Raw genomic sequence first — 19,669 nt, 5'->3', positions numbered from 1 at the left:
GCTAGCAGATGTCTGTAACATGTTTACCAGCCAATCGAAGTACTGTAGGTTGAAGAGGGCAACCTGAATGAGACAGTTTCTGACCCTAAGACCTTACGGTCTGTGAAGTGGATGCCGTTATAAGTGGGATAGGACAGGTGGGAAGCCCCTTGGAAGTGGACCTTCTCCAGCGTGAACTCTCCTTGCAGGTGGTAACTCAGCAGGATCTGGAAGATGAACTAGGAACTAGCCAGAATCAAGAGAGTGTTTTGTTCTGAGTGTTGAAGACCAAAGGTGAAACTCATCCCTTTGGGATGTCAAAGGGTAGGTAATACCGAAAGTCCTGATCACACATGCACACTTGGACCATTTACATGTTTCCTATAACAGGCTCATAGAATGCACTAGGCATTTGGGGTAGGCCTGTCTGTGCTGGCCTCCTCTGCTGCTGACTTACAGCTAGTGTGTCAAGGACCTGTGGCAAAAAGAATTGCTTCCAGTCTGGGCATGCTGACCTCTCCAGTGAGGATATGGACTGCCTGGACTTTTGTTGCTACAACTTTTACTGGGGTATTATAGTTTAAAACAGTTGGGAGTCTTAGCATAGACCCTTTTCATTGCCTCCCTAGTTTTCTGTCAAATACAAACAAGCTTGTGTACATTGCTCACTTTTCAGGTATAAATACGTCCCTTCCTCTTCTTCTTTTTTAATTTCTTTAAACTTTTCATTCAAAGAACATGTTCAAAAACAAGCTTTGTGTAAATATGTTTATGACATCTCTTAATAACATATTTGCAGTTTGACATAGTGAGATGAAAATGCTCTGTTCAAACAAGTTTTCTTTCTTTTTTTTTTTTTTAAAGAAGGTGAAGGTAGGCATCTTTGGAAATACTTTACAAGGGAGAGTGAGGGGAGGGAATAGTTCCAGCGCTGAAGTTTGCAATCTTGTGATGTGTTCTGAGAACTGAAGTGCTTCTAGAATATAAAGGGGGGTGGGAGTTGTGGATGCAACTTACAAGTGAGTATTAGAGGAGATGGGACTTTAGTTTGTAGATTCTGGAGAGCTAATACTTCAAGAGAACATTGGCATGATCAGATTTGAGATGTGGAAAGCTTTCTCCTGTAATCAGATAGGAAACTACTTGGTTACAGAAAGCCCCAGGCAGGAGACCAGTGGGGTCACCCCGGTGAGGGAGGTGATGACTCAATTAAGGCTGTAGAAAGAAGGATGGAGAGCAAATTATTTGAGGAAAAATCTGGAGCCTTATTATCTTGCCACTGCAAGAGGCATGATTTCTTTCTCACCGAAACAGGCTGCCATTAAACTGTGACTCACTGGGCCTTGTTGAAATTTAAATAGGGTCCCTGTGGTATTGTTTTCCACAGGCTGCCAAGATCCAGCCAGGTACTGTCTTTGTTTGTCAATACAGTATATTCTGATACCGCGAAGCCTCAGGTCTTTAATTTCTCTGGTGTCTCATTGTACTTCACATCAGTCACTTGAATTGTTTTATCGGCTTTATTGAAACATACTTTGATATCACTGGGCTGTTGGCAGGTGGTTGTTTCTATTCTCTCCTGACCCAGTGATTTCCTTCATAGGCTGCACTGGGTCTTCCGTCTTTAAATTAGAGCATCCAACAACTGGACCAGAGAATTTCATCTCCTATTCAAGCCTAGTTGTCATATAGTATGGATCTCTGAAGGTTAAGGGAAGCTTAAGGATAACGTCTAAATTTTTTGAGACCCTTGTGTTTAATTTGGTTCAGTTGGCTACATACTTGGAATTCTCGAACAGCAGGATAAACATGTGTCTTGGTTTACATGGGATAGTCCTGTTTTGTGCCTGTATCCTTGGTGTAATTATTTATAATGTTCCCTTTTACTTTCAAGGGTGTCTCAGCTTGTGCATTCAATTGTATGGTCACCCTGTCTATCAGGGATAGCCTCAAAGAAATTGTCCATTTATGCACCTCCAAAATTCAATTTATGAAGAGTCAATGCAATTAAAATATGCTGACAGCCACTTTCCCTGCTGTAGACTTCATGCATGCTGTATCTAAGTCTTTTTGAGGACAAATGGAGAAAAACATGTCATTTGTTTACCAAAAGGCTTTGATTGTATAATAGAAAAATGAAATTGCTTCTCCTTTTGGAGTTATATATCCTTCAGCCAGTCTTGTCATGATTTTATTAAGGCAGATAACGCAAAGCCAAGTTTTTCAGTTGTTCTCTAAACAAAATAGACACAATTATTATTTAACCAGAGAATCTCATGTGGACTGTTAGAAGTGAAAGAGATCTTGAAAAACAGGTTAGGGAATTTTTTTAACATTTTATATATTAGAGAATATGGCATGATAGATAACACACTTGTGTTATGTGTGCACAAATATTTTGTTTAAAATATTTTCTCTATAGATCTAATAGGATTGTAGCAACATTTTTTAGAGTTACAAACACTGAATCTTTGATGGATCACAGCCAACAGAAAATGTGTGTTAGTCTTTGAGAGTAACTTTCGCTCTTTAGAGGATGGTAGATGTGATCTAAAATAAGGAGACTTGCCCTCGAATATGCACACTCTCCCTCTCATTGCCCTCTGAAACTCATGGTCCATCCTCATTAAAAATCCCCTGTATTTATAATGTCTTCACACGTAACGCCAACAGAAAGTGGGCTTTTTTCTAAGGACAGCGGTTCTCTGCAGCCATAGTAGTGCTATTGAATGTTTTGTCTTTTCTCCTACTGCTTTTTCTAGATGGGGCCCCAGAAATAGGAGTGGATGACTTCACTGTTCTTTGCTAGTTCTAGAGCTGTGTGATCCACTGGCCACCTGAGCCCTTGACATGCAGCTAGCCTGACTTAAGGTGTGCCATCACTGTGAAATACATTGAGGACTTTGAAGACCAAGCAAGAAAAAAGAAGAATGTAAAGTATCTTTATTTTTCCAGCTTTATTGAGATACTCGGTATATAACACTGTGTACATTTAAAGTATAAACATGGTTTAGTACACATACATATTGCAAAATGAGTCAGTCAGCAAGTCCATCACCTCACATGATTACTTTTGTTTGTTGTTCTAACAGAGCATTTACGGTCTACTTTTAGTAACTTCCAAGTATGTAGTTCAGTATTGTTGGCTATAGTCACCCTGCTGTCCACGAGACATTTAAAACTTACTGTTTATCTGGAAGTTTGTACTTTTTGACCAGTGTCTCTCTACTTCCCTATCCCCACAACTGACATTCTCATCTCTCTCTCTCTCTCTCTCTCTCTCTCTCTTTTTTTTTTGAGTTTAGAATTATTTTATTTGTTTATTTTTAAACTTTTTATTTTGTAATGGGGTATAGCCAATTAACAAGATTGTGATAGTTTCAGATGAACAGCAGAGGTGTGCAGCCATCTATATCCATGTATCCATTTTCCCCTAAACTCCCCTCCCATCCAGGCTGCCATGTAGCGTTGAGCAGAGTTCCATGTACCGTGTGGTCAATCTCATTGGTTATCCGTTTTAAATGTAGCAGTATGTACATGGCATTCCAGTCTTCTTTGAGTTTAGTTTTTTAAAATTTTTCTGTGAGGTCATACAGTGTTTGTCCTTTATCCGATTTATGTCACTTGGCATCTCAAGCCTCCAGGTTCATTCATGTTGTCACAGATGGTAGGATTTCCTTCTTTCTTGTGTCTGAATATTGTTCCATTGTGTGTATGTTTGTGTGTATTATATATGTAATACGAGATACATATATATGTATCTTGCATATTTTCTAATCTTTTTTTATGCATTCGTCTGTTGACAGACACTTAGACTGTTTCCATGTCTTGACTATTGCGGATAATGCTGCAGTGACCATCGGAGTGTGGTAATCTCTTTGAGATCATGACTTCTTTTGTGTATTACCCAGAAGGAGCAGAAGAAAGATGGCTGGATCATATAGAAGTTCTGTGTGTAATTTTTTGAAAGTGAAGTGAAAGTGAAAATTGCTCAGCTGTGTCCAACTCTTTGAGACCCCATGGGCTATACAGTCCATGGAATTCTCCAGGCCAGAATACTAGAGTGGGTAGCCTTTCCCTTCTCCAAGGGATCTTCCCAACCCAGGGATTGAGCCCAGGTCTCCCACATGGCAGGCGGATTCTTTACCAGCTGAGCCACAAGGGAAGCCTTAATTTTTTCAGAGCCCTTCATACTGTTTTCCACAGTGGCCACACCAATTTCATTCCCATCAACAGTATGTAAGAGTTCCCTTCACATCCTTACTAACACTAACTAATCTCTCATCCTTTTGATAACAGCCATTCTGACTGGTGTGAGGTGGTATCTCATTGTGGTTTTGATTTGCACTTCTCTGATGGTTAGTGATGTTGAACTTCTTTTTACATGCCTATTGGCCATCTACATGTCCTCTTTGGAAAAATGTTTATTTGGTTCTTCTGCCGATTTTTTAACTGCTTGGTTTACTTGTTTCTTTCTTTTGATGTTGACTTATATGAGCCTTTTAGATATTTGGGATATTAACCCTTTATCAGTCATATCAGTTGCAAATATTTTCTCCTGTCCAGTAGGTTGTATTTTCATTTTGTCAATGGTTTCCTTTGCTGCAACAAATCTTTTAAGTCTCATTAGGTCTCATTTGTTTGGTTTTGCTTTTGCTTCCTTTGCGTTAATAGATAGATCCCAAAAGAAAATCACTGGAGGGTTTTGGGCAGAAGGGTGCAAAATCTGATTTACATTTTGACAGGGTTATTTTTGTTACTATATTGAGAATAGATTGTGGAGAAATAAGGGCAAAAGCAGAGCTCTGTTGGAGGCCACTGCAGTCTTTCCCATGAGCTATAATGGTGGCTCATATTCTCTGACAGATTTTGGTGGCCGTGGTTGTGATGGGGTTGTAGGTAGTGACAAGGGGAGAAATTTTGGATGTATACTGAACTGAGACTTCCCTGGTGGCTTAGATGGTAAAATAGATGCCTGCAATGCCGGAGACCTGGGTTTGATCCCTGGGTCGGGAAGATCCGCTGGAGAAGGGAATGGCAATCCACTCCAGTATTCTTGCCTGGAGAATTCCATGGACAGAGGAGCTTGGTTGGTTGCAGACCATGGGGTCTCAAAGAGTCAGAACAACTGAGTGACTTTCACTGAACTTAGGACCAATATAATTTTTTTTATGGGGTATAAGAGAGAAGAGTTAAGAATGAACCCTGGGAGTTTGGGGTAGAATAGCTTTTGTGGGGAAAACAGTGGGAGATCATGATTCAGAGAAAGATCAGGTTAACGTAGAGATCTCTATTGGATTCCAAATGCAGATGTCAAGTAAACATTGAATATGGGAGCCTGGAGTTGAGGAGAAAGGGTCTGGATTGACGATAGACTGTTAGAAGTGTTGACATTGTTGGTATTTAAAGCCACAAGGCTGTCAGAGAACACCAGGGCAGAGTATGTAATGACAGAAGAGAATTAAGGACTTTACTCTGGGTTATTCCAAAGTTGTTATGTTGGTTCCTGAGAGGAAGCAACCAGTGAGATCAAAGAAATATGGTTTTGCTGGAAGCCCATATTTCTGTGAGAGACTGTATCTGGGACGAGGTAAAAATAACCTTGTGTCAGATGTTGCAATATCAGAACTGATAACTGCTCAGAATGGCTTTCCATGTTAATGCTAATAAAAGTCAGGATTTTTCAGTGGCTTACTGAGGCTCTTTTCAAATCTAGCATTTAGATTTTACTCTGATTCCTCCTAATTTTGCATTCAGTTCTCATGACTACCCTCCTGACACTCTTTGAACAGAGAAATGGATAAAGAAGATGTGGAACATGAACATGTATGCCATGGAATATTACTCAGCCGTTCAGCGGAGCAAAATTGGGTCATTTATGGAGGCGTGGATGGACACAGAGTCTACCACACAGAGTGAAGTCAGAAAGTGAAAGTGAAAGTCGCTCAGTCGTGTCCAACTCTTTGCGATCCCATGGTCTATACAGTCCATGGAATTCTCCAGGCCAGAATACCGGAGTGGGTAGCCTTTCCTCTCTCCAGGGGATCTTCCCAACCCAGGGATCAAACCTAGGTCTCCCACATTGCAGGCGGTTTCTTTACCAGCTGAGTCACAAGGGAAGGCCAAGAGTACTAGAGCAGGTAGCCTCTCCCTTCTCCAGCAGATCTTCCCAACCCAGGAATCAAACTGGGGTCTCCTGCATCGCAGGTGGATTGTTTACCAACTGAGCTATCAGGGAAGCCCAGAAAGAGACAGAGAAATATTGTGTATTAATGCATATATGTGGAATCTAGAAAAATGGTACAAATGAACCTACTTGTAGGGCAGGAATACATATGCAGACCTAAAGAACAGACGTGTGGACATGGGTGGTGGTTTGTCTTGTTTACTGATCTACCCTAAGTGTTTAGTACCTAACAGACAGTAAGTGATCAGCAAATATATACTGCCCAGGGCAACACATGTGAAATAAGTTATTGTTTTCAAAAGCTGCCAACTATGGGAATCCTTGCCAAGTATGGAAGTACTATTTTGTACATTTTAGATGATGTTAACGCAGCCTAATAATCAGCTTCTTGCCTCTCTGGTTATTTATTCAATTTTCCCTGATTTGTGTGTGTTGATGAAGCTCAGAAATGCTTACTGTCTGCTGTGTCGCACACGCTGCGGCTGGTGTCTGTTTCTTAGGTCTTCTCTAGAAGGAGAGAGGTGGAGAAGGCAATGGCACCCCACTCCAGTACTCTTGCCTGGCAAATCCCATGGACGGAGGAGCCTGGTGGGCTGCAGTCCATGGGGTCGCTAACAGTCGGACATGACTGAGTGACTTCCCTTTCACTTTTCACTTTCATGCATTGGAGAAAGAAATGGCAACCCACTCCAGTGTTCTTGCCTGGAGAATCCCAGGGACGGGGGAGACTGGTGGGCTGCTGTCTATGGGGTCACACAGAATCGGACATGACTGAAGTGACTTAGCAGCAGCAGAAGGAGAGAGAGAGACACAGGTGTATCAGCAGTCGTAACAAAGTCTGACTGTGTGTGCTGTAAGGAATAATCTGGCGGTTTTGAAGATCAGTCTGGTATAGACACATGCAAGAGAGGCGTTTGAAATTAAATGGCTGTTTGGCTCACAGGTCCTAAAGGGGAGAGGTGTGCAGGGGCCTTACGGGTGGAGGGCACAGGGCTCAGGGTCTGAGCTTAACCAAGCAGGTGGGGAGCCGGCAGACAGCGAGGCTCTGTGAGCAAGTGCCTTTGGGGGTGTTTAGAGCAGGGACACAGCAGGAGTGTGAGGGGCTGTCACTGGGTGTGTTTGAGTGTCACTAGGTCAGTCAGAGGAGGGCAGGGAAGGGAACTTGTGATAGAGACCAGTCTTATCACCTTGGTATACCTGGTCCTTGGAGTCAGGGGCTTACAGGCTGTGGAAATGCTGAGGCATCCAGAAAATACTGTTTTAAAAATTTATGTTACACTGGGTGATGTTAGGAGTAATGCACCAGGCTTTGGATCCACATAGAAAACGTGTCCTGGCTGTCTGTAAACAGCCAGCTTTAGCCTGAAAAGTCCTTCCCAGTGGCATTGTTGTCCTAAAGGCAGGCATCTAGGCTTGTAAAGTGAAGTGAAAGTATTAATCACTCAGGCATGTCCGACTCTTTGGGACCCCGTGGACTGTAGCCTGCCAGGCTCCTCTGTCCATGGAATTCTCCAGGCAGGATACTGGAATGGATTGCCATTCCCATCTCCAGGGGATCTTTCTGACCCAGGGATCAAACCCGGGTCTCGGGCATGGCACACAGATTCTTTACTATCTGAGCCACCAGGGAAGCCCTGTGTAAATATTGTTGGTGTCTGTCTTCTTTCTTCCATCTCTTTGAATGTCCTGTTTCCAGCCAGAGCTAGACAACTACAGAAACAGCTCCTGGCTGGCTCCTCCCGCCCCCTGCAGCTTACGTTGATCCTCTAATGTTTTCATAATCAGTCTTGCTAAATACTTCCTGTAGAGAAAATGAGTAGTGATGAGAAGTAATCTTGCTGCTTCTTTATTCTGAAAAATCCGGTGACTGATTTACAGATACTGCTTATTCATCATGATATGCCAGTGTGGAAGATGGGGATTAAATTCCAGCCTCAAAGGTTATGGGATCCCTCAAGGCTTGAAGTATAGTAATGAAAAATTGAGAACCTAAAATAAGGGATTTCAGAATCTGCATAGGGAATAAACTATTTTATCATCAGATATTTGTTCTGCTGTGAATTTAGGATTATGTGGATAGGACTGTGCCACGTCCTTTTTACTGGAGCCTTAGAACTTTCTCTACTGTGTCTTCCATTGCTGTTCAGTTGCTCAGTTGTGTCTGACTCTTTGCAAACCCATGACCTATAGCACACCAGGCTTCCCTGTCCTTTACTATCCGCTGGAGTTTGCTCAAACTTATATCCATTGATCTGATGATGCCATCCCACCATCTCATCCACTGTCGCCGCCTTCTCCTCCTGCCCTCAATCTTTCCCAGCATCAGTTTCTTTTCCAATGAATTGGCTCATCGTATCAGGTGGCCAGAGTATTGGAGCTTCAGCATCGGTCCTTCTAGTGAATATTCAGGGTGATTTCCTTTAGGATGGACTGGTTTCTTTCTTATATTGTCTTTCTTTTCAGTTTAAGGCAAATTCTCTTTGATTCTTCTGAGTTCCTATATAATTTCTGAGCCATTCCCCTCTGGTCTGGAGTGTTACTAATGAGATTTTCTAAGCACTGCTAAAAGCCATTACCTGACTTGACACCCCAAAGGCTTGTAGGTCACCCCTTTCTTCTGAAGACTTAGATGTCTTAATCTTCACCTTTGTATTAGGAGTAATACATGCTTCCTAGGGTACATGGTCTTCCTCTGCCTCAGATCTAATTCTCAGAGTTCCAGAAAGAGCTCCAAAAAAAAAAGAAGATCTTCTAGATGTGTGGTATGCTTGTCTTAAAATACTGTAGTTTTGACACAAAGTATCTTATTCAAAATCAAAATTCGTATTCCCCCTACACTCTGAAAAGTTGAAAAATAGGAAACTCATTCCCAACCTTGTGATTCTTCTGTGTCGTGTACTTTTTGTGCTGTTATGAATCCCCCTTCTGATGCATATATTCTCATATTATGGTAGTTCATCTAGTTCTTCCTTTGGCTGACTGGTCCTTTCTTGCGGTGTCTTCACTTACTCATCCATCAAACATTTGAGTGTCTTGCATGTGTTAGGCACTGTGAGGAGGACCAGGGTCACAACCTGTGAGCTGCACAGCCTTTGGCTTAATGGCGACTTACGCCACTCACTGTTCCTCCAGAAACTGAACAGGTTGTACCGGTGCAGGGGTATCATGTTACTCTCTTAAAATCATGATTTCTTCAAGGAACATGTTATTTGAGCTTTTAAAATGTACTATTTAAAAACTAATAGCCAAATAGTTCCTATCTTTAAATAAGTTCTACTTACTTCAGGTAGAGTGAGTAGTATAACTGTCAGTTCTTATTAGACGTAAAGTTTTCTTGTATCGACCTAAAAAGTAGTCACAACCTTGAAACTGAGAGTTATGTTTTATCTGGTGGGAAATTTTAGGACTTCAAGCCCAGGAGACAGCATCTCAAGTGGCCCTGAGAGAACTGCTCTGAGGAGGGAAGGAGCCAGGTTATATAGAAGTTTTTCAGCAAAGGGCAGGTAGTCTGAACATCAAAAGGCTAATTAAAGAAAATTTAATTAGATTTAAAAAGTTAAAAAACTAATTTAAGAAAACTAAGTGGCTCAGACAGTAAAGAGCCTGCCTGCAGTGTGGGAGATCTGGGCTCAATCCCTGCATCGGGAAGATCCCCTGGAGAAGGAAATGGCAACCCAGTCCAGTATTCTTGTCTGGAAAATCCCATGGATCTAGGAGTCTGGCAAGCTATAGTCCATGGGTTGCAAAGAGTCAGACAAAACTGAGCAGCTAACAACAGCAACAGATAGCCTAAGTTAAGGAATTTAGCACTTTTCTGTGCATGGGAAGATGAAAGAGTCTGGGCTCACTGAAATCATTCCTCCCATATGCCTCTCAGCTCTCTGAGGTCAGTATCCTGCATTGGTCATTGATCACACCCTGAGTTCCTCGGTGCTCACCATAGGGAGTGGCTGCAGCCTGAAGGCTGCCAGATTGAGCAGGCACTGTTCCCCTTCCTGAGTGCCTCTCGGGCTCAGGGGTTCGTATTTGGAGTGCAGGAATCACTGATGACTGTGGCATTCTCGTTTACTGATATGGCCGGAAATACTCTATTTCTTACTTACAATATTCTGATTAAGCTCTCCAGCTTTTCCTTTTTCATGATCAGTATAGGAGCTTTGACTCTGCTGATACATGAGAAGGTCAGGCTGACTAGCCAAAGGAAGGAGACCAGGTTCCACCTCTCTTTCATTCTCCATAAGGGCTTCAGCCAGAGGAGCCTGTGACCCTGCACCCTTCCACTGCTCCGTGGCCGATCTTCAGCCATTGTTCTTATAAGTTAGGAAAGCATCACAGTAATTTTATATATAAATAGCGTGGAAATGTGTTATCCACAATAGGGAAATGTTTAAATAAACTACACTGTAATGATAGGAAATGCTTTCTTTAAAGTGTTAAGTGAAAAAAAAAAATAACACATCAAATGACATGTAACAATAATAAACATATTAATAGTAATATAAATGTAATAATACCAAAAATAATGCGATGGAAGAGCGGCTGACATGTTTTTAGCAATCACTGTGTTGTGAACATGTTTTAAGTCTTTGCATTTATTAACCTATTTAGTGTCCTCATTTAATCCCCAGAACAACCCTATCAATTAGCCATTGTTACCCAGCTTTTCCATGTGAACAGAAAAATGCGGTACAGAGAATTTAGGCAATTTGCTGGGTTCAGTGAAGACAGTTCAGGTCTTTAGCATACTTGGACTGTGGCGGGGGCAATGACAGACCTCAGACCTGTAAAACAGGCTCCCTCACTGTCAGGTGCCATGTGGGTGGATGGGAGCAGCACCAGCTGCGGATTCGGGAAGACTTCCACGTGGAAGAAACACGGAGCAGAATTTTAAAGGAAGAGTTGGCTAGTTTTCCAGCTGAATAGGCAAATGGGAAAAACTTAACGATTGGTACCAAAAATGTTGCTCTCAGAAGCTGACTGCTACTTAACCAATCATGGGACTTAATTCCTTCATCTGAACAACACAGTCAATGTCTGCCGTTTCTTCATGGCTTATCTGATGAACGAGAGTATTGAAAGCTCTATAGAAGTATTCAGTGCTATTTAATCATTTTAAATTCCTTAAATATGTGACTGCCGATTTTCCTGTGATTTCATAGGTAGATATGATTGTGACCTTGGGAGGACTTGCTGGACGTTTTGACCAGATCATGGCATCTGTGAGCACTTTGTTCCAAGCGCCTCAAATAACTTCTTTGCCCATTATAATAATCCAAGAGGAATCTCTCGTCTACCTGCTCCAACCGGTAAGTGAGGATTAAACACAGTGTCCGCACTTTGCTTCTACAAAACCTGTAAGATTTTTATAGATAAGGCAAAAGCATCTGCCCAGTTTATGTGTTTCAACTGAGTGAAGTTTGACTGCCTCTGGTCACTGAAGGGGAACATAGCTGGAAGAGAAGCTGCAAACCTTTTATTTTGTTGTACTTAGAAAAACAAAACCAAAGAAAGGAAATAAGGTTTTTAATTAAATTGATTAAGAATTAAATTTAGCATTTTTGCATTTTGAGCAGCTGAATATGAGTGTCACTTGAGAAAAATCTCAGCAGAGGAAGCACAAAGCTTGGCAAATATTTCAGACGGAATTCTCCAATATTTTCAGTGTTGTTGTAATTGGAAACAGTATTTGATTTTGTGAAGTACTTGAAGTCTTTAACTTTTACTGTTCATAAGTTGCTTGCTTGTTAATTTCACTTTCATGATGATGTCATTCATTTCCCATGATAAACAGCAAGAGAATTTTCTATCAGTGTAGTGCTTAGAATAGAATTCTTATTATGTAAACATGTTTTATGAGGTTGATGGGTATATTTCAGTTTGAAAAATGATAGCTTGGTAACATTTTTTAAAACCAGTGGACAGTTGTTTTTTTCCTTTCTTGCCTCTCACTGTAGTGTGCTACATATAGCTTTGCTTCCACTCCGTCTGCTGTTCACCATCTGTAGCTTGTCATTTCCTAAAAATTGTTGTTTGGTTAATATGGCAAGTTATAATGCATGCTCACCATTGTTCAGCCACTTGTGCATTTTTTTTTTTTTTTCCCTGCACTGCCTGGCTTTGTTGCTTTCTGGAACACTTTCTGTGAGATGTAAAAAGGAAGTTGAAGAATTCAGTTTTCAAACTTCATGCTGTCCATTTATTTGGTCAGCAAACAGTGACGGAGTGCCTGCTGCCTACCTGTTACACTGCTGGGTAATTGAAGATTAAACAGAAATAGTAACATAGGTTCTTTAGAACTGTAGTTCTAAAGATCTGTAGTACATGTCCTGTGAAGGAGACATTTATTAAACACAAACATAAAGCTAGATTGAAAGTTTAGAACATAAAGATGATGAAAGATTATATAATCTGGTCATGGGTGTGGTAAGGAAATGCTTACAGAGGCATTGACATTTTATTCAATCAATTAACTCAACAAATATTTACTGAGTACGTGCTGTGTGTCAGGTGCTTTTCCGGGGATACAGCAGCCAGCAATAGCAAAACCCTTGCTTTCATGGAACATGCATTCTGTTGAGCTTACGTTTCAACAGACTCTTGAAGGATGAGCAGATTTCTGTTATGGGAAATGATGGGAAAGTCATTCCAGTTAGAAGGAGCCACTAAAGAAAGATAGAGCTGTAGGGCATGTTGTGGGATATACAGGTAATACTGAGCAGCCGTGTGGAAAATACCTAAATATCAGACTCAAAAGTCTCTGAGGTCCAGAAGATAGTTTAGATCCTGACTGTGAAAAGCCTTGAATGATATATACTAGAGTGAATTTTTTTGCCATAAGCTATGGCAAAGTTATTAAAACAGTTCAGTTAGCAGTCTGACACGCACAGATATGCTTCTTAGATTTCTAATTAGGTGTTTGTTAAATACTTACAATTTCCTGACACTTTCTGAAGTGTGAAACTCTCTACAGCTATGAAGCATTGAACTTTATTGTTTTATTATTTTATTTATAAGATTCTATGGACACTAAAATAGTCAACTGTAACTTGTCTATCTATAAATATTCTGGCTGAGAAGTAACTAGATATCATAGGATAATTTTTGAAAAGTAAAGTTGGAACATTAACTGATAGCAAAAGCCATGTCTAAAAATGACTTTTGCTCTTAAGATCTTTTCATTGTCTGTGGTGTTCTGTATCTTTGTTGTATAAATACAGACTTCCTAAAATGTATTCAGCTTGGGATTTCTTAGAATTAATTCTCCGTCTATAGGCTGCTGTCTGTCCTCAGTTTGGAAAACTCACAGCCATTATGTTTGCAAATATTGTCCCATCACATGCTCTTTCTTTCCTCTTCTGCAACTCCAGTTGAGTGTGTATGTATGTGTGTATACACACACACACACGTATATATGATCCTCTAATTGCATCACATATATCTCAAAACTTGCTTCATATTTTCTTAGTTTCTCTGAGCTGCATTCTGAAGTTCCTCATCACCTCTGCAAACCACTTCACTCTTCTGCTTTAGCTGTTCTATTTTGCTATTAAACGTATCCTTTTCATAGCAAAGGCTTTTAAATTCCTGTCATGATTCATCTCTCTTACATACATTACCCTTACTCACATTTTAAAAACTCTTAAAATGTAATTGTTGTACTTCCTTTATAGTCCAGAATAATTCTGACATCTGCAGTCTTTATAAGTTAGCTGTCTTTTCTGTTCTTTTTTCCTTTTATATTTTGTAACCTTGATTTCATTCTGTATTTTGTGATTTTTCTCTGTGACCTCGTATTTCTGAGAACTTTACCCGTGGGAATTACTTGAAATAGGAATTAAAAGTGAGTCCAAGAAGACTCTGGGGTGGTTTTCTAGCCCAGTTATTTATAGACACTAAAAACTTAAGACCTTTTGTTTGAGATTTTTGGGAGACCATCTAGGTGGTATATATTTTGAAGCTAATTCTGCTGGGAGTTTGACTTCTGATTACAGATGCCCCAGGGAGACTTGTTCCTCTTCTCATCCAGAATTTGGTCGGCAGTTTTCCTAGCATTGCCGTGGGAGTGTTCTTTCTATTCGTCTTTGCTCTGTGAGTGTCTGCTTAAGCAGTGCAGACATCTTTACACTCCTACCTTGCTCAAGCTCACTCTCCTGATGACCTTCCACACTCAGAGGCTGAAGAAATTGAAGTGCAGTTTCACGATTTAGTAAAAAAAAAAAAAAAAAAATTCAAATGCGTGTAAGGTGAAAGTTAGATTGGGTGTTCCTTTATCAATCAAAACCTAGTTTTGGGGTTTTGAGTATTGAGTATTCTTTGTAGGGGAGGGGAGATGTTTGATGCATTTGGAAAGATTCCCCCCCCCCCTTTTTTTTTTCCTAGCTTTTTGTTGTTGTCAATTGGCCAGGGTACTAATCTACCCTGGGTATGTTGCAGTGATAATTAACCCCCAAATCTCAAAGGCTTAACTGAGATTATGCTTAATTTTTTTTTTTTTTCTCATTCATGGAGAATATGGTTTGGGTGGTATGGTTTACTTCTTATCTGAGCCAGTCAGGACACATTGAGGCAGCAGGGGAAGGAGAAAACTATAAGGCGTGGCACTGCATGTTTTCGTCTTTAAATTTTTTATAAATGTATTTATTTTTTGGCTGTGTGGCATGTGTAATCTTACTTCCCCAAGCAAGGATCGAACCCATGCCCCTTGATTTGAAAGTGCAAAGTCTCAACGCCTGGACCACCAGGCACCACATGTTTTTAAAGGCCAGGCCTGGCAGTGGTTTGCGTTGCCTTTGGTGGAACGCAGTTACACTGCCCCAGCCTGGTGTGAGGTGGTCTAAGAGAGGAAGCCATGGGCTGGAAAGAGGACTGAGCAGAGGACATAGTCTCTGTCAGAGGGCCAGAAGCTGAAGTTGAGAGAGAAAGTCTGGGATCGGGCCCCTACACAAAATGTATAGTAATGCAATCATCTTTTCTTTTCATTTGTAATATAACTCAAAGTTTAATCTTTAAAGAAGAGAATCCCCAGTTCCCCAAACGTCGTGATCATGATGAGCGTGCCTACACACACCCTGAGTGTGTTAGTCACTCAGTCTGTGTGTGTCCATGGACTGTAGCCCTCCAGGCTCCTCTGTCCCTGGAATTCTCCAGGCAAGATTACTGGAGTGGGTTACCATTCCTTTCTCCAGGGGATCTTTCCCATCCAGGGATCGAACCTGGGTCTCCTGCACTGAAGGCAGATTCTTTACTGTCTAAGCCACCAGGCCCTCTAGAATCTCTCTCTGGTCTGTCTGTTTTTGTCTTATTGAAACGACTAGAAAATTACCTTATCCTAAGCAAGTAATGATTGCATACTCTGAAGCGGAAAGCTCGTGCAAGACCACACCCTCGATCACAGGAGCAGTGAGAATGTTTAGCACAGACTTTGGTCTGGGGGCTTCGCGGGGCCGCCCGGAGACACTTCCTGGGTCCCTGCTTCTCAGTCACTTGTTTTTTGTATTGGAGTACAGTTGCTTTACAGTGCTGTGTGAGTTTCTACTGCACAGCTGTATGTATACACATATCCCCCCAGTTTTGGATTCCCTTCCCCTTTAGCCACCATAGAGGAGTGAGGAGGGCATGGCAACGCACTCCAGTATCGTTGCCTGGGGAATCCCATGGACAGAGGAGCCTGCCGGGCTACAGTCCACTGGGTCGCAAAGAATCGCACGCAGCTTAGCAGCAGTGGAGCAGTGAGGTGTGCTATGCAGTAGGTTCTCATTAGTTCCCTGTTTTATGAATAGTATCAATAATGTATGTATGTCAACCCCAGTCTCCCAGTTCATCCCACCTCTCCCCGTCATCCCTCCTTGGTATCCATACTTTTCCCCCTCTATGTCTGTGTCTCTCTTTCTGTTTTGTAAATAATATAATCTGTACCACTTTTTCAGATTCCACCCATATGCGTTAACATACCTTACGTGATTTTCTGACTGGCTTCACTCTGTATGACAGAGTTGTCAGTCAGCTTCTAGGACAAATGCAAAACCCAAAATGAGTGTGTTTGAGGGCTTAAGATACCAATCAGTCTTACACACTCTACCATATTTTTAAGCAGTTTTAATGGTATACTTATGAAATGTGATTAACTCCAAAAATCTATTAAAAGCTATATTAAAATTATTGCAGAGATTCAACCTACATCCTGGAAATGGGATATGTACCATTGGAGCTAAAATGACTGTGTAATATGTGTTTTCACATATCTCCGTGTTGTATGTTGCACATATAATAAAGCATACGTCTGTATTTGGTAGTGTGCATACTGAGGATGAATGTCTGTGGGATGGATGTCTGGTTAATAGGGCTTATTGTAATCATAGTCAGGATGGGCACACCATAAACATAAATTGAAACCATTTGCAAATATTTTGGAACTAGACTGAAGAAATCAATCTGGTATGCTTCAGTGACAAATAAAGAATAGTTTCAAGGTGTTTTAAATGTAGTTTCTGATTGAAAGTCATCAGATAGCTGATCTTGAGAAAGGAGATAATTTGGGGACTTTTATAAAAAGCCTCTATTTGAGCTTCATAACAGTCCTGGGAGGAGGAGAGCAGGACAGGTCATACGGTCACATAGCAGTGTTTTGACTCCACAGTTGTTCCGCTCCACTACGTTTCCTCCTTCATGGGATTAATGGGCTAAGATGGAAATGACGCTCTTTACACAAGTCACAGTCCACACACTGCGCATTATCTCTTGTGTGTGTGTGTGAGCGTGTGTATGTTCTCCACAACATTCTTTTCAAATAAGATTAATCTTGGTTGCACTTTGAGGGTATATCCCTCCTTGTGGCTACACCCTGAAATTAAACAAAAACAATACTATGTGTTTTCCTCAATTACAACAAAATCTACCTACAAAAAAAAACCTTTGTCCATTTAAGCAGATTAATGAGATTATCATCAAACCACTAAAAAACAAAAAAAGTGCTACAATTCAGTATAAATGTTAATCATCATTTGAGTATTGTTTTTGAAATTAAAAGACGCTTACTCCTTGGAAGGAACTTATGGCCAACCTAGATAGCATTTTGAAATGCAGAGACATTACTTTGCCAACAAAGGTCCATATAGGTTTTGGTTTTTCCAGTAGTCATGTGTGGATGTGAGAATTGGACTGTAAAGAAAGCTGAGCGCTGAAGAATTGATGCTTTTGAACTGTGGTGTTGGATAAAACTCTTGAGAGCCCCTTGGACGGCAAGGAGATCCATCCAGTCCATCCTAAAGGAAATCAGTCCTAAGTATTCATTGGAAGGACTGATGGTGAAGCGGAAACTCCAATGCTTTGGCCACCTGAATGTGAAGAGCTGATTCATTTGAGAAGACCCTGATGCTGGGAAAGATTGAAGGCAGGAGGAGAAGGGGATGACAGAAAATTAGATGGTTGGATGGCATTACCGACTCAATGGACATAAGTTTGAGTAAACTCTGGAAGTTGGTGGTGGACAGGGAGGCCTGGCGTGCTGCAGTCCATGAGGTCACAAAGAGTCAGATATGACTGAGTGACTGAACTGAACTAAAAATTCAATATAAATGTTAATTATCATTTGAGTATTGTTTTTGAGGACAGCATCTTCTAGAATTGGTTCTATGATTCTAGTTTGTCTGAAATTGAAGATAATAGCAGGAGGAATGAGACGTGGTCTTTGGCTGATAACAGTGTTTTAGTGCTGTGTCTGTTCCGTGATGGTTCAAGTACCTGGGGTACCCCTGGACCATGGAACTAAAATGTGCTTCTCCTGATTTTTCGGAAAAAGCCTCCCTACCCTCAGTTCATCTTAGTGTTTCTGTAATGTTCTGCGTTTCTTTCGGAGAGTCTACATACAGGACTCTGGTGAGTCTGCTGTACAAATAAACCATCATCCTTCATTCATTAAAGGTATATTAGTCATTTGTCACAGGCCTCTATGTCTTGAGCACATTCGCTTAGAGTTGTATAGATTGTTGCAGCCTAAAATCTTTCATCTAATTCTCTTTTCAGCCCCCTTCGTCTGACTTGTTTTTGTTAATTATAAATTGGATTTTAAAACAAGGAGACAATAGTGTAGTTCCAGGTCTATATAGATTTGCAAGACTGAACGTTTTTAGCAGGTCGACTTTTAGTAGATAATGTCTTTTTGGTAGTATTTTGGCATATTTCACTTGCTGTGGGGTCAAGCATTTCATTATGAATGAGAACCACAGTAGGTAGCGCTTGCTTGAAGAGATGTTCAAACTGCCATTTTAAAGTAGCAAATTAAAAATAGAATGCATAATCTCTCCTCCCTGAAAAACAAGCATCCCTCTTTTACTTCCAAAAAAAAGGTGTTGTTAATAAGATACCATGCCCTTTTATGAACAGATTTTATGAAATTGGTGAGAGACATTTTAGCCATGAAGCCCCACTGATGTCAGTGACGGGTTAGGCTGTGTTCTCGTGAAGCCAGCCAGATGATGCGAGTGTGTTTGTCACACTCACCATGCAGTGTGAGTGGCTGCTGATTTCACATACACACTTTCTCATTTTCTGGTCCTGTGCTTCTCAGAAGTCCAGAAACATTAGCTTCTGTACACTGAGCATAAATTATCTTTTATCTCCAAGTTTTATGGCAGTTGGTAATACAAGTTAATAGGATTTATGACCAAGAAATGAGATGTCCAAGAGTTAATAAGGCATGCCTTTTGCATTATCCTAAACCTCGTTTGGTGATTCCTATTTAGGATTCTAATATCTGATGTACAAGAGAATGGTTACCAAATGGATGCTGTTGGTATTTAACTCAGTTGAACAAACCTCTAAATATGTTGTAAATATTAATTCCTTATGATCATAGTCATGTGTCTTACTGCTTGTTTTTTTTTTCATCTCACTAGATCTATTATTTACTGTATAAAGTCCTGACACCTTCTCCATTATACATTTGTAATATTGGTAATGAACATGATAGAATGGTGTTAGTAGTCTGATTGAGAAAAGCTGAGTATTCATGATGTAAATCTGGTATGCATGATGGTTTCTGCAGAGAGCTGAGGGTCTGGGTCTGTCTGTCCACACATCCGGCCCCCTCTCATCAGTGAAAACTCAGAGAAGTGATTCTCAGAGTGATTAGACACTACAGACAGCACTGATAACCTTTTCATTATTTATTATCCACTTATAATACCTTTCTTTAAAATTATTATTTCATTCTCCTCCTATAGCTTCTCAATTTTTGTTGTGGCTTGCCATCTTAGAATCTTTTGTATAATTTATCCTGAAGCATACAGCCATTCAATATTAGTGTAAATAGTATGAAGCCTTAGAGGTCGTTTTATAGATGAGCAATGGCAGGGACTTACAGGTAAAATGATTTGCCCAGGGTTATGCATAGCATTTCTTTGAGAGGAAATTTATGCTGCAAATGAAGTAGATTTCATGCAGTGATATCTAACAAAGGACCACTAGGGCATGTCATGTCTGTAAATGACCTGTCACGAGGAGCTC

The 19,669-nt window shown here is 40.7% G+C and overlaps 1 protein-coding gene across 1 annotated transcript in view; it reads left to right on the top strand.

Annotated features, from left to right (window-relative positions):
• TPK1 (thiamin pyrophosphokinase 1) overlaps positions 1-19,669 on the top strand; it is a 390,159-nt gene that overhangs the window by 216,633 nt on the left and 153,857 nt on the right. Inside the window, exon 6 of the mRNA XM_052638857.1 lies at positions 11,326-11,472. Within this exon, the coding sequence (XP_052494817.1) occupies positions 11,326-11,472 (147 nt within the window). The remainder of the gene's footprint in view (positions 1-11,325; positions 11,473-19,669) is intronic.

Source organism: Budorcas taxicolor, chromosome 4, assembly GCF_023091745.1.
Source record: "Budorcas taxicolor isolate Tak-1 chromosome 4, Takin1.1, whole genome shotgun sequence".
NCBI lineage: Eukaryota > Metazoa > Chordata > Mammalia > Artiodactyla > Bovidae > Budorcas > Budorcas taxicolor.
The sequence above is the reverse complement of the archived record's forward strand: the minus strand, read 5'-3'. Positions and strand labels throughout refer to the sequence as shown.